The 15638-nt window shown below is 39.9% G+C and overlaps 3 protein-coding genes across 3 annotated transcripts; 2 read left to right on the top strand and 1 right to left on the bottom strand.

Moving 5' to 3' along the window:
• Positions 1–801: 801 nt before the first annotated feature.
• LOC135078328 (inhibin beta chain-like) lies at positions 802–1760 on the top strand (the record flags this gene model as incomplete). The annotated part of the gene is made up of 1 exon (XM_063972927.1): positions 802–1760. A coding segment is annotated over one exon (750 nt), but the record flags the coding sequence as incomplete, so codon positions are not given.
• Positions 1761–6444: 4684 nt separating this feature from the next.
• LOC135078158 (probable tubulin polyglutamylase ttll-15) lies at positions 6445–12577 on the top strand. The gene is made up of 7 exons (XM_063972741.1): positions 6445–6584; positions 6948–7693; positions 8000–8162; positions 9210–9296; positions 9656–9879; positions 11966–12179; positions 12422–12577. Exons 1-7 carry the CDS (start codon positions 6567–6569, stop codon positions 12530–12532), a joined length of 1563 nt encoding a protein of 520 aa, XP_063828811.1. The 5' UTR covers positions 6445–6566; the 3' UTR covers positions 12533–12577.
• LOC135078157 (integrator complex subunit 11) lies at positions 12544–14589 on the bottom strand. The gene has a single exon (XM_063972740.1). It carries the CDS (start codon positions 14401–14403, stop codon positions 12613–12615), a length of 1791 nt encoding a protein of 596 aa, XP_063828810.1. The 5' UTR covers positions 14404–14589; the 3' UTR covers positions 12544–12612.
• Between the last annotated feature and the right edge of the window lie 1049 nt (positions 14590–15638).

The raw sequence follows: 15638 nt of genomic DNA on the forward strand, positions 1-15638 counted from the left end.
GCAGTACATACCCTCTTTGATCATGGGCATCCAATCGGATAATACTGCCATACCATGGCTACCTTGTGACTATCGGATTCCCATAATTTGCGACAATGTATGGGACAAGATAATTTAATGGAGGTACTACCAACTACTATCTCCACAGTCGGAACAAGGGAGGGTAATTGTTTTTTTTTACGTAGCGCAGTAGTTTCTACCAGTCATCCGGCAAACGAAAGCTTTATGATTATAACTTTATGAGGCAGTCGATTTTAAGCGAAAAATTCCTATCAAATCTGTGTGTTTATGTTAAAAACCTTATTTAATGATACGACCTTTGAACTAAATTACTGAAGTTAATATTTTTCTTTCGCAGGCATACAATGCTTCAACGGAGACCGCGGCCACTTGCGAGATGAGGCGTCAAATCACCGACGGAGGATGAAGTTCAACAAAAACTTTACTTTAAATCAATTTAGATGTCTTGATGGTGTTTGCGGTACCGATAAGACTTTATTGCACGTGTGCAAATTTACATGAAGGTCATCACTTAAATTGAAGTTGAAAGTACTATGCAGATGTGCCTGCGTCTACCGCAACCGCGACGCCTCTCGCGCACGTGAGCGCCAGCCACTTGCCACGTGCGTGCGAGGCCCGCGCGCGCGCAGCCCGCAGCCAGGGCGCCCACCGCGGGCACTCCGCCTCAGTAAACATTGACCAGTGACCACTATCGGTCCCGCTGCACCCCACGTATGATCATTTCGCTGCATTTAGGGACCTTAGGGACCATAGGGACGTTAGGCAGCCTCCAGAGGTACGATCGAAGCTGAGCAACGTTCGTTTGTCGCAGGTGAGACCCTAAACGGGCAGCGCCTGATCGAGTTCCGACTCGGGCAGGAGGGCGAGTCGGAGCAGGGCGAGGGGCTGGCGGTGGCGTCGGCGGAGCTGATGGTGCGCGCGGAGACGTCGCCGCGCGCGCGCCGCCTGCGCTACACGCTGTGGGCCTTCACGGTGGACGGCAACGCCACGGTGGGCGAGCTGGCGGGCAGCACGCGGCGGGACCCGGCGCGCGGCTGGCAGCGCCTGGACGTGACGGCGGCGGCGCGGCGCTGGGCCGGCGGCGGCGCGCGCGGCCCGCTGCGGCTGCTGCTGGACTGCAGCGGCTGCCGCGGCCGCGTGCGCCTGCGGCTGGGCGGCGGGCAGGCGGCGCGCCCGCTGCTGCGCCTGCGCCTGGCCCCGCCGCCGGCGCGCCGCCGCCGCGCGCTCAACTGCGACGCCACCACGCGCGGCCGCTGCTGCCGCGAGACATTCTACGTGAGCTTCCGCGACCTCGGCTGGGACGACTGGATCGTCGCGCCGGAGGGCTACTACGCGAACTACTGCCGCGGCGCCTGCGGCCCGTTCCTCAACTACCACTCGCAGGTGGTGGAGGCGGCGCGGCTGGAGCGGGCCGCGTGCTGCGCGCCGGTGCGCTTCTCCGCGCTGTCGCTGATCTACTTCGGCGCCGACTCCAACATCATCAAGCGCGACCTGCCCGAGATGGTGGTGGAGGAGTGCGACTGCCCGTAGCGGCGCCCCTGTACATAGCCTCGCTCCGCCCGCGTCGCTCCGCGTCGATCCGCTCTCACGCCGCACCGCCGCGGCACGCTTCTGCCGCTCTCGAATCCGATTTAATCCGAATCGATTATAAATAATATTCTCGACTTGTGTAATATTTTGTTCCTCGCATTCGAAAGACTATATCCTAAATCGATAAATAAACTGTGTACGGCGGGCGCGCGCGGCCGGCGCCGCGGTGTTGTTATCCTGTTGCTAGCTAGTGTTGTTGTTGGAGGCGCCGGCCCCGCGCGTCCGTGTGTAGACGGCCTAAATAATTTAATACGCCGTTTTCTTTCACCCCGTTTGGTGATCGCTTGTAATTATTGTAAACTGTATTATAATAATTATTATAATTATAATAATAAATCAACTTTTTCATAATTATTATGACATCTTTTATTTCTTCATCTATTTTCAAGTTTGTCGAACAACACAAAATAGAGTCAAAAAACTTAAATTATTCTAAGGCAGAGTTGCACTATCTTACTTTAATTTTGAGAAACGTAAAAAATTGGTTATTCTCCATACAAAAAGCACCGGTTATTGTTAATTTTACGGTTAAAATAAGATGTTGCAACTCAGCCTAAGAATATGAGATTAAATTAGTAATGTTTGATGTAATTAACCCATTTTTGAGGCTATGAAACATACTTAACTAATTGCAAAAAGTTTTTAAGGAACTTATGTCATCGCTCATGGTATCATCACGCTATGTCAAGCGACATAAAAAATTACTCAAAATAAGGTTGTAACTTGTACTTACAAAACGGCTCGCGTGACTCGCGACAGTTAAGTGTATGAGCAGCTATATAATAAGCAACTTTACTGAAGACTAATAAAGAAATTCTAGGGAAGTTCTTTAGGCTTAGCAGAAATAAAGTAGGATTGATGGGACAGGACAGGTAGAGTAGGGCTTCTAAATGTGTAGTAAACACTTAAAATAGCTGTAGTAGGTACGAGTATTCGTAATTTTGCTACGAGAACTACAGGTAGAGCTGCTACGCGACTACGAGCTACGGCGATGCTAATCGTAGACTGAAAAAAACTGTAACATTACAATTATTATTTCAGCAACATTTTCATCCTTTAGGTCATTTTAAATATTTAAATAACTTCTTAATTTGTTTCGATACAATATAAGAATAAAAAAAAAAAGTTATTTAAGTATATGTATACCCAGTGAAAAACTAAGTAACTTAAAAATTATCCTTTTAAAAATAACATTAAAAAAATAAAGCTTAAATACTAAAAGTTAAAACTAGTAGGTACCTACGTGATCCCTTCCGGCTAACCACCCACGCTGCGTCTTCCGTCCGCCTTACAAAGATAATTCCAGGCAACTGACCTTATCTCCGAAATTATACAGATTGTAAAAGGTGAAAACTTACACGGTTCATCAGTTTGAAAACTTATGTTTTTCTGGAAAACTTATATTTTTCTGGAAAACTTACAAATCTTTCTGGAAAAATTAGGTTTTTTTTCTGGAAAATTTACGATTTTTCTGGAAAATTTACGATTTCTCTGGAAAATTTACTGATTTTCCATGTTTTAGGGCAAATACTTTAGTTTAAATGTTACCAATACACATTATTATTCTGTTGTAATACTAACGTAAAAGTGGAATACACCTAGTTAACATAATACTTCTAAAAATACTGTTGGATTGAGTTTTAAAAGGCAATACGAATTTCTCGTATAATTAATTATATCAAGGTATACGTACATGGTAGCCAGCTCGCGATTGGTTTTTAATTTGAAACTAGCTCGTAACTGTAGGTTTTGGGCGGTTTAGAGGTGTAGAAAAGTCAAATCGCTTGGAGCAAATATGTATGTAGTGGCGTCAAAGGCTAAGTCTCTCTACATTGGTTTGTAACTATGTGATAGGAAAAGCTAGTGGACAGTTCACTCCAGGTCTGAATACCAACGCGTTGCTCATTTTACGTGGAGTTACAACATAAGTAAGGTAAAACACCCAATTATCGACACTTTAACGTCGAGATTCGAGCATTTACGCGGTTAAATTCAAAACAGGCAATGGTCAAGTCTCCCCCCATTGGTATTGCAACTATTGTGATGAGAGAAGCCTGTGGACAGCCAGTTCTCCTGATAATAGTAAGTACCTACGTGGTGTTACAACATAGAATAAATTCAAAACAGTCACCGGCCAAGTTTCCCCCATTGGTATTGTGAGTATTGTGATGGGCGAAGCTTGGACAGCCCGGCGCCGCGTCGGAGCCGGGATGCGTGCGATCGATGGCCGGCGTAGACGTCGCGGCGCCCAGCGTCTTCCGATGCCGTGGTGTAAGTAGCGCGCTTGGAGATGGTGCTGTTTTTGACTGGACACGAACATAAATGTACGTATGAATCGTAAAGGTCTGAAATAAACGTGAAAAATATAGGATACATTTTGAATCTGGACTGAAGGTCCATTTTTTTAAATATAATTTCGAATAGAAAGATAACCTCTAAGTTCTACGAGTAAAGCGCGATGAATACATTAATGGTCTCAATAAACAATCATTATTTTCTTCTATTTCTTAGTGGTTGGTACCGTACTAGTAGAAAATAATAATGTAATAGCCATACTACAGAAGGGTGCTACGGAAGGGTGCTACATAGCACGTAGTCATGTAGCATAGGGTGCTACTCCTACAGGTTCCAGTCAGGAATAGTATTTCTGCATATTTTTAAAGTTATGTAAATCTAATTTAAAAATGACCAATAATGAATGTAGCCTAGGCGCAGACCACCGTTTTTAGTTGGCGGATAGTAGGGCCCAATTTTAATTTGTATGAAGAATCGGCCGATACCAAATCGGTGCTGTAATGTGCGCATTTCCATACATAGCCTTACATAGCCCATATACTGATTAACTGCCCGGCTCAACTATCGGCCCATAAAAAATCGGTGGTCTGCGCCTAGGCTTACAAGTAGAACGACATGCTTTTTATTCAGTTCTTTATATCTGCACATTCGAGGGAGAACTCACGGCATCTACGAGTATGTGTCATTCATACATAAGATACCTAACTAAAATACAAAAACCTCTAAACCATAAATTAAAAGCCAGCCAGCTACCTACAATGTGCGATCGGATCCGCGGGCGCCCGCCGGCCCGTCTGCGGCGGTAAACATTCGGAGATAGTGCATTAACGCACACAGCTAAATGTCTATTTGCCTTTATTATTGACTAGCTCGACAGTTAGAGCTTGGTCATACAGTGCGTCGAATAGCAAGATTATTAACCTACGTTTTGAACTCTATTGAAGGAAGAAAGCCGTTGCGCAGTTTAAAAAGCCTAGGCCTAAGTACAGACACATGGAGCGGTAGCGATCATACATGAAATCTTTTTAATGATATTATTGTCTTATTGTCTAGTTTGCTCATATACCCAGGTAGGTACTAAGGATAGGATTTACCTAAACCGGTTTCAATTTTTTTTATCCACAACGCGGAAGTTCTTGGCCTGTATTTCACTTGATGGTAAGTGACGATCAAACCGAAGGTGGAAGCGAGCATCCCCCTCAACCACGGAGGAACTGGCTATCTTACCTCTAACTGCCGGAACACAACAATGCTGTTAACATTGTTGTTATGGCGACAGACTTAGGTAAGGGTGGTAGCTAACCAAGCGGACTTAGAACAAGCCCTACCACCAACCAAACCGAACAGAAAAATCTGCCCCCACTGGGAATCGAACCCGGGACCTCTGCGTCTGAAGCAGGTGGTCTTACCACTAGACCACAGAGGCGGTTATATTTTGTCCACAGGACGCGGCTCTTAAAACACAGACCATTCACACCACAGCAATGTAGTAACCTACTACCTACCTATACACATTCTGTCTACTTATTAATCTTTAACATTGTTTAATAACTCGCAACACAGCTTGACTAAAAGATAGATACATACTTAAGTATCTACCAAATGGCAGAGAAATTATATTTAAACCGCAGAGTATGGCTGTTGCCATGGACCTATAAAAAAGTCATGGCTGTTGCCTTATTTTTCATCTTTTTACTTTTAGTTTTTTATGGTTGTTTAAATTGTAATAAGCTACTCAGAAGAAGCATTCACACTTATTTTGAAAACCAAGATGTACTAAGTTCATAACTAAGTTGAATGTACATACGAGGTACGCCTCGCACACAAGTAACGAGCTTTCTGTTTGCCTTTATTATTGCCTTATGCCGTTATCGATGACACGAGAGGATCATAGCAGACATAACTGTTCTGGAAATTAGCGCATAGTCGTAAATCATAGCAAAATGCGATAGTAACTCAAGATTTATGGTTTTGGATTTGTCATGATGATCAGTCAGTATCAACTATTATAGCATTTTTTCTTGGAGAGTTTTTCTTTCATAACTTTACGGAACTCGAAGTTTTTATATGTAGGTCTACAAGACTAGAAATCCTTCTATAATGCAAGCGGATAGTTTAAAAATGTAAAAAGGAGACAAAAGTAGAACACATATTATTACGCAACCTAATGAATTCATAACAAGATTCCATTAGGGAGTATACATCCAGAAATTACCTAATTATTAAGAGGAAATAACTTATAGTTATCCCTAAACGAGGTTGAATGGAAACTGTATGTAACATCCGGTATTTACGATTTGATGTTCTGTAAGCTTGTCCAAATCCAAATGAAGAGACGACTCTAGATTTTGTACTTGATATTAGCAATTCAAATACGTGCACTTTTACTGATTCAACACAATGCAGAGAGCATGCGTAGTATACTCAAGCAGCTGATGTGACCTTAAAAAGCCGGTATACTACGTTTAGAAAGTATCCTCCGTCCCTCTTACACCATGGCCAACCATCACACATCTCGTTCCAGCACGAAGGCATTCATTCAATCTTCGGACGATTCGCGGTGCGTAAGCGCATGTTGTATGGGAAATAAGTGAAGTTAGCGCTAAAAAGTTTATTTACTTGAGTGATGAAAAACAACTGTGTACCCGTGCTCACTTAATATGGATAACCATGAAAGTGTGAGTAACTGCTTACCTAAATTCTCACTCTAGATTGTATTTAGATAAATTGGACATCATCAAACTTTATAACAAGTTAGTGTAAACACAATTATCTCTCTATATGGACCTTTATTCTGTATACATTGTATAACCTACAAGAATAAAAGCTTAGGGTCTAGAATTCTTCGTATTGTATCCAATTAGATTCAAACCAATACCACAATACCGAGAAGTTTTTGGCAAGTAGAGATAGGAGAACTGAAACTTCGTGCTATTTATGAATACGTACTTGATATGTTTATTTTATATATTAAATTGCTAGAATAGAATATTCGCGTATTCTGAGATTCACGTGCCTACTTTCTCTATTTTTGGTTCTAGGACACAAATCAAGCAAAAGAAAATAACAAGTTTACCTCATCGCATAAAAACACAGCACAGGAAATTGATAAAATAAGTAGCAAGAATATTAAAAAGGACGCAAATATTAACATATTTCTTATCGTATGTATCGTTGGCGTTTCTTTGGGTATATTATTAGAGATATTGAATGTACAGAACAGAAATAATGGGGTTCAGAGACCGAAGTATTGGGTGTACTCCGCTCACAGTGACGTTGACAACAAGAATGGTATTCTCAAACATGTACATCTAGTGCTAGATCGATACGGGTACGAAAAGAGCACCAACACATCTTCATGGAACCTCCTTTGGTCACACGACTACCCCTTCCGAGTACTGTATCCGAATCTTCACAGATTGAAGCCTTACCAAAAGGTGAACCATTTCCCAGGCACGGGGTTCATAACGAACAAAGTGGATTTTGCCACCTCCAATTCAAAGTACATTCCCAAAGCATTCAAATTGCCTCAAAATAAGAAAGAGTTTTTGGAGTACGCATCGAAGAACAAAGATGCGCTATTTGTAGAGAAGCATAATCAGCACAGACAGATATTTATAAAAAATGTGAGTGAAATTGACCTGTCGAGTGGACGAAGCTTTGTGCAGGAGTACTTGCAGAAACCGTACTTAGTGGATGGGCACAAGTTCGACATTGGTGTGTACGTGGTGCTGACTTCTGTGGACCCTCTGAGGGTTTACTGGTACAAGGGTGACGTGTTGTTTAGGTGGGTTTAGTAACATTACTTAGGTAAATCAAACATTAACAGCATAATTTACTGATCAAATAAGATAGTAGAAAGCTTTTTCAATGACTCTATCAAATAAAATTTTCTATTATAACACTAACATAAGAAATAAAAGGCTAAAAAGCTTGGTTACCAATATGGACCATTTTCTGAAATTCACTGTATTTTAGGAATGGGATCTAGTAATAACCGAGGCTTAATAAGCCTTAAACTTAGGTAACTACCTCGCTACTCACACCCAGTAAAAGATAAAGGCAAAACTTACTACCTATTTTAATTTTACAGATACTGCCCAGCAAAGTATTACCCATTTGACCCGAAGAACCTGGACAAATATGTGGTAGGAGACGACTACTTGCCCACGTGGGAAGTGCCGTCTCTAGCGCACCCTTACACGGCCTTGGGATTCAGCATGAAGAACGCTTTCGACCATTATGCTCGCTCTAAGGTAAATAAACTATACAAGTTAAACATACTTATGTCCGATTTCACCATCAATCCCTATTTTTAAGTGACCCCTGTGAAAACAAAATTCCTGTTGTGCTACCATAGCGATCACTTCAAAACATGGGATTTATAGTAAAAATGGGCATTAGTCCTACCTGTGGTAGAGCTAGATTAGTGTCTGGTTTCCTATGAGCTACAACCTACAAAATCTATGTTAGGGAGTCAGATATAGGTACAAGAATTTAATGTAAAACTAAACCTACCTGCCTATAACAGAGAGTCTAGAATTCTTTCTAGACAGGCGTAATAAATAACAGTGATGACGCACATAATGTGGCTTTTTGGGATTCACTTTAAGTTGACCGGACAATGGCCGCAGGACAGGACAATTACCTTTTCATGGTTCAGACTCAAAGGTGATCTTTTTAGGACGAAGCTTTTTAAGCTTTAAATAAAATTACACCTAATATTCGTCCATAAATCACCTAATTTGCTAATCACGATACCTTTATGTACCTAACGACAAAAGGTAGAGTCACTATACAGCCACAATAAATTAGAATCCTAGTTACTTTCAAAACAATTCACAGGTGGTATTTTAAGAAAAAAATATGTTTAAAACCGTGATACCATCTCAGTTAGTTTGTGATAACAATAGAAAAGGAAGTAGCTCTCTGTAATCAATTACCTAGGTTCTACTAGGTACTAAGAGTAGGCGCACACCGTTGATTATTAGTTGGCCGATAGTTGTGCCCGATTTTAATTTGTATGAAGAATCGGCCAAATCGAATCGGCGTAGTGTGCGCACTCCCATACATGCCTATACTGATCAACTGCCCGACTAAACTATCGGCCGACGAAAAATCAACGGTGTGCGCCTACTCTTACTCAATTACAATGAAATAAGATGTAATTTACTGCCATTTAAGAAGTTTGGTTCTAAGTAGGTACGACTATATTGGCACATAAAAAAAGAATCTAGTCATTAGTTTACTCATAGGTATATCTAAAATTTACAGAATATTTATTTACAGAATGTTTATTTCAGGGCGACGATCCATCAAAAATGTGGGAAGACGTGAAGAAAGCTGTCGCCGAAGTTTTTATTAACAAAGAAAAACACATCATTGAAGCAGTAAGTTTACTTTACCACCGTCTTTAGTTCTAAAAATATACCTTAGTAGGTACCTTACCTACTTTACTTACTAAATACTAATATTTAGATTCCTTGAAATTGCTGCGATGAAAATAGGTACCTACTTATTAGGTCTAGGCACAATGGACAGCAATATAGCGATAGCGTTATTTTAAACCGTGAAATTAACTCTTAGAAATTAATTAATGTCTTACTAAATCGTACAAAGAAGCAAGTTGGCGCCCGCGTTATACAGTAGGTAGGTAGGAGTAATTATTATGACCAATTTAAAACTATCTTTATAGCATCTTTGCAGCCGAAATCAACTGGCTACCGATAAAAGGCATCCATTGTTACAGTTGAAGAGCTACCCATCATCGGACAACTTCTTCGAAATGATGCGAGTCGATCTGGTGGTGGATGAGAACCTGAAAGTGCATCTTCTGGAAGCGAACATGTCTCCGAATCTGAGCTCAGCCCACTACCCCCCAAACCAGCTGTTGTACGAGCAAGTGCTTTATAACTTGTTCTCTATCACGGGGGTTGGGACAATTATAAACAGACACAAGGATCCTAACCAAAGGTGAGCCTATATATATAAATACGTACTTCGAATACGCGATACGTCCTGTCTCAGCATGACCCAAAGGTCGACTAGAAAATGCTTTAAGCATTAAGTTGTCCTTTTGAAATAAAGCCAGCCTAGTTAGATCACTTCGCTTTAGATTACTTGAAAAATACCTACTTTAGTACCAACTAGATTTATTTTCCCATTGTTTAATAATTATTGGGTTAATAATTGACCCTTGAAGTTTTAAAATGGTGAAAATAATAATCTTTTAGCACTGGAATAATAATTGGAGTTTATAAAATATCCATACCAAGTTACGTTACACCACAGACCACAGACCACACTAAGTAGGTACGTAGCAGCAACTAATACTCGTGTACTGACTTCAACTTTGCCATTATGCGCAGAATAAAACATTTCTTTTGCAATAATTATAATCAATAAATAGTTGGTAAATAAAACGTGGGATTGTTGATCTACGTTGGCGAAAGTCAATATAGGTTCATAAATACGATTTATAAATGAAATCTGGGCTTCGCAAATATGGAATATAAAATTACAATATGGAGACAAGGAATGTAAATGATATTTGGATATTTGCTCTCCTTTTGTGACGACATTAATCGAACCAACTAATATGATAGAGGTAGGTAAGGAAAGTAGGTAATTATCTGAACTAATAGAAAAGGAGTGATGCAAGCGCAAAACCAAAACAGTGATAATTTCGGTGCAGTCCTGTTGTCCCCCCAACAGATCAACAGCCCCAGGGCGGCCAAGGGACAACAGGACTGCACCATAATTTCGCGTTACTCTTTCATAACAAGTGTAAATAGCGCTAGCTAGTAGCTACTTACCTTTTCAAAATTTATTTAATGTATAAGTTATGCCATATAAATTGGCAGAAATTGACACATAAGATGATAAGACGAACTTGATACTATAAAGTATTCTCTGCCAGTAAACCTTCCAGAAAAAAAATCAATTTAACCTATCGAACCTGGGACCCCTGAGTCAGAGCCTGCCAGATGGTTTTATCACTAGATAACAGAGACATCTTCAAATTGCATAAATATCTACGTTTTATGTAATAAAACACAAGACCTCTCGTATGGTGTAATAAAGGTATTTCTTCCACCCACGGATATATACAGAACAATCCTCTAGAATGTTACGAATTGTATGAATGAATATTCAACTGTTGTTGACCCATAATACTTACCTATTAGACTTGATTAACTTTTACCTAAGGAAGAGCGTGGGCTTACTGTTCACTAAATACCTACACAAGAAATGCGAATATTACGTTGATAACACTAATAAGACTAGGTACTATAGATTGATGTTTCTTATCTTAACAATCGTTTTACCATTTATCATTATCGTTAAGTTTTTTACTTCCTTTCCGGAATGAAACGTGACAAATAGCAAAAAACTAATTAAGTAGGTAGATTAATAATTAAAATAGAATTATTTATCATTTCAATTTCTGCCCGGCCGGGAATCGAACCCGGGACCTTTCGGCATAGTAGTCCGTTCCGAACCACTACACCAAAAGGTACTTAGTACCTACTTGTTCTGAAATTTTGGTTTGTCTGACGTTGGGACGTAGGTAGGTACTTACTTAGTCGTTACCTTGTAAGTTGTACCAAAACGCGTGAACGGTGTACCAACTTGAATAGGGACCTTTCGTCATCCACCATACCTATGAAAAGATCGTATTTTGGATAATGATCGCATACTTAGCTATCCTCTTATAGTCATTGTAGTAGGTCAAGATTCGCACTTATCTTACTGCGTTCAAGGCGATATTCCGTGAAAGATAAAAAGTATGATAACAAAAAATGATTTTCCTTGTGATTTAGGCATTCAAAACTGCAGTAAAATTAAATTTCATTGAGTGTAAAAATCATGTCTACGCGCAAGCACGACTTTAGGGGAACCGAAATTACCGAGGGAGAAATATTATTCAAGGGGTTATTAATATTCATAAGATAGGTTTACTATTCTACCAGAAATAGACTTAGTGATAAGGACTACTTACTTACCTATTAATGTTTCCGTAACGTTATTAATTAACCATGAACATTATTGTTTTTAGCGATCAAGCCGCAGCGAATATGGTGTCATCTCAAAAGAACATAGCCGTTTGGGGTGACGAGTGCAGTACGGTCTGCAAGGACAACTGCGAGTCTCTCCCGGTCTGTGCATTATGCAAGCCCTGCATCTCCAGCAAACTGCGGAACAGCTTGCTCAAGGCGCATGGAGAATATTTGCACCAGGGCGACTTTAGAAGACTTTTCCCTCCAGCTATGGTTAGTTACTACGAACTTTATTCTTTAGTATAAAAAAAACGTCGACGTCCACCCACAAGGTGGACCGACGACCTGATAAAGGTAGCAGGAAGGCACTGGATGCAGGCCGCTACCAACCGTGCGATGTGGAAGTCATTGGGGGAGGCCTATGTTCAGCAGTGGGCGTCCTGTGGCTGAAATGATGATATAAAAAAAGTAGTTTGATCTTGATTAAAGATTAACAATTATTTTTTTCTTTGCAGAAACAAAATACAATGGATGAAGAAGCCCTCCAAAATTTGAGTGAAATGAACAAGCTCCAACATCTGTGGTACCAAGGGAAATGCAATGAAGATGTGTCATGGTGTTCATAAAAACTAAGTCATTAAATTTAAAATGTTATTTATTACAAAATATAACATTTTGTTTTCCTTGATCTAAATTCCAAACTTATTTAAGAAGATTGAACCATAGATTGTAGCAGGCCCAAAATGTAACTGCCTAAATCCTCATCTTGGTTTGTCCAAGACACATAAATACTTTTAGTATTTTCATCTCCTTCAACTTTTATAAGCACTGATTCAACAGATATGTTACCATCAGATATGGTTATTGTCCAGCCCTCCAGTTTTTCAGATAGTAGTGCCTTTAGTTTTTCTGCAGTCTTGACAGCTGGGCCTGGATCATCAAATCGTACTGTACTTGTGAACCGAATTACATGCCTGTTGATACCTATTTCATCATATACTTCATCAATATCCAACAATGAAAGTCTGTTGTCTTTGACACACAGAATCCCATTCACAACACGTCGCCTTTTTGGGTCTGGGGGCAAAGCATTGTACCTCACAGCCTCAGCCTTCAGTAGTCTCAGAGAAACATCCACAGGGAGCTTTGTTGGAGTATTTATCACAGTTGTTTCACCATTAGCTGGCATGTAGCAGTTTATTTTAAATTCTTTTTCAATCTTGTCTTTCAAAAATTCCATTTTCTGGGCTTCACCATGTACCAATAGCACATTTTTAGGCTCACAATACTGTATTAGTTGCATGATGCCTTTGGCATCAGCATGGGCTGAGAATGACATGTACTCAACAGCCATTTTAACTTCAACAACTTGGCGATTTTCAAATTCAACTTTCTTAGCCCCATTTAGAATTTTGTGACCAACAGTTCCTTGGACACAGAAACCAGGCATAATAACCATGTTTTGCTCATAAGGTGCCCATTTTTTAAAGATATTCAATGATAATCCAGCATGTAACATTCCTGGTGTAGCAAAAACCACCATGGCGCCTGGGTTATCAATGTAGGTCTTATCAAAAGGCTTAATGTGCTTGAAATCAAACATATTTCTTTGTACAAATGTCTTCCTAATCTTTTGATTAGTCCAAGTAATAAACATTTTGTAGTAATTGTTAGCTTTCTCAGTCAGTCCCAATGCAAAGTAAACTGGATACTTTAAATTCATTCTCTCCCAATAAGTTTCCAGTAAAATACAAAGTTCTTGAGCTCTGCCCAATGCAAATACAGGAATGAGGACTTTTCCACCTTTTTCTACACATTCATGCACTTTCTTTAGAAAATCTCTCTCACGACAGCGTTTTGAGTCTCGAATGGTAGTGGCATAAGTTGACTCTGTTATCAATAAATCGGGACGGCATTTATCAATCCAAGCTGCACCTAGATGCCTGTCCGGGGTCATGTTGTAGTCTCCGGTGTACACAACAGATTGGGAGCCAACTTTGATCCAAAACATAGCAGCTCCAAGCACATGACCAGCATAATATGCCTTTATTTCTAAATCATTATCCACCATGACTGACTGATGCAGTGTGACAGCAGTCACCTTCTTGATGCAGTCCTTTATCATTTGAGAAGTAAAAAAATTTGATTCTCCCTTTCTTTCCACAACAACTTTCCTCATATCCTCGAGCAGAATAGGTGCTATAGCTTTGGTAGGATGAGTCATGTATATAGGGCCAGTGTAGCCTATCATTTCGGACATGTAGGGCAACGCTCCACAATGGTCCAGGTGGAAATGTGATATAATTACGCAGTCGATCTGACTGGTTATTGGACCTTCCGGAACTATGTAAGAGAAGTCGGGAAATCGTCTTTCATCGTTGTAGCCCATGTGCATGCCACAATCTAACATTATGTTTTTACCTCCCATGGACAGTAGTATACAGCTCCGGCCCACATCTTGCCCAGCTCCCAAAGGAGTAATTTTGATTTCAGGCATGTTGTTATCACTTACTGATAACTGCGATGATCCAACACCACTACTTTATTCGACTCTTGTGGTATTTCATATATTTTTGTTTACTTCATCTAAGTTTTTAATAACGTGATTAAGTTTGTGAAACCCAATTTGATATTCAAAAATTAGCCAAAAAACATTTAGAAAAACACTTCCTCCTTACGACAAAAAAATGATGATCTGTTGTGAAATGATGAAGACCACAGATCAAAATTAGATTAGCTGTCACTGTTAGTGATGGGGCCGTTAGTTAGATCATATGATTGATTAATCTTAATGCGATTTTATTGCTCTGCGACATAAAGCGAAACTTTGAATTATTTAATAAAGTCGGGTCTCCAGCGCGCGTTTTGCCCTAAAAAATCAACAAAAACATGTCAACATTCAATATTTTTTGTGGACATTTTTGTTGAATGTTGAAATGTTTAATTGTTGACTGTGTAGGGCTTAACTCGCGGTGAAGACCCGGCTTAAAATATTACTTATAATCAAAATGTTAAAATAGTACAAACAATACAAAGAAAATAATTCGCAAAATGCAGGTTACTTCTACTAATACGATCTTTTACGATTGAAAATCGATTTATCAGATATAATCTATTATCAGAGCCCCGATTACGGTAATTTTTAACGTCAACAATCCAGACACGCTTCTCGATTCTGCGATACGATTGGTCGTTCAACAGCGTACGTCAGCTGTTTTGACCAATCGTATCGCAGAATCAGAAACGCGTCTGGATTGTAGACGTTATAAAAGTTACCGTAATCGGGGCTCTGATCAAGATTATAGCACCTCTCCAGGTATCCAAAAAAAAGACAAACCAAAGATTATTCTAGGGATAGAGCACACAGGAATTCCAAAAAAGGTTTTTATTTCATTTATCTCAAAACTAATGAAACTTAAAAGGACATGATGACGCTGTGACAGGCTTGCTTGATAATATAAGATTCTAAGCTATTTTCCGGCATTATTTTGTCCCACGAAAAATAACAAAATAGCGAAGAGAATTTATGTGCTCCATCTTTAACATGCAGATCAAATCTTACAAACTTATAAAAAAATCAAAATGTCAACTGTCTGTTCTGTCTTCTGTCACAAAAATGTCAACAATTTTCTGAAGGAAAATCAGGATATTTCTCATTTCCTGGATTTTCTTTTAAAATAAAGCTCTAAAAATAATAAATAACGATACGTGTAAATTTACTCAATTAACAAG

The sequence above is a fragment of the Ostrinia nubilalis genome, chromosome 14, assembly GCF_963855985.1.
Source record: "Ostrinia nubilalis chromosome 14, ilOstNubi1.1, whole genome shotgun sequence".
In the NCBI taxonomy this organism is placed as follows: domain Eukaryota; kingdom Metazoa; phylum Arthropoda; class Insecta; order Lepidoptera; family Crambidae; genus Ostrinia; species Ostrinia nubilalis.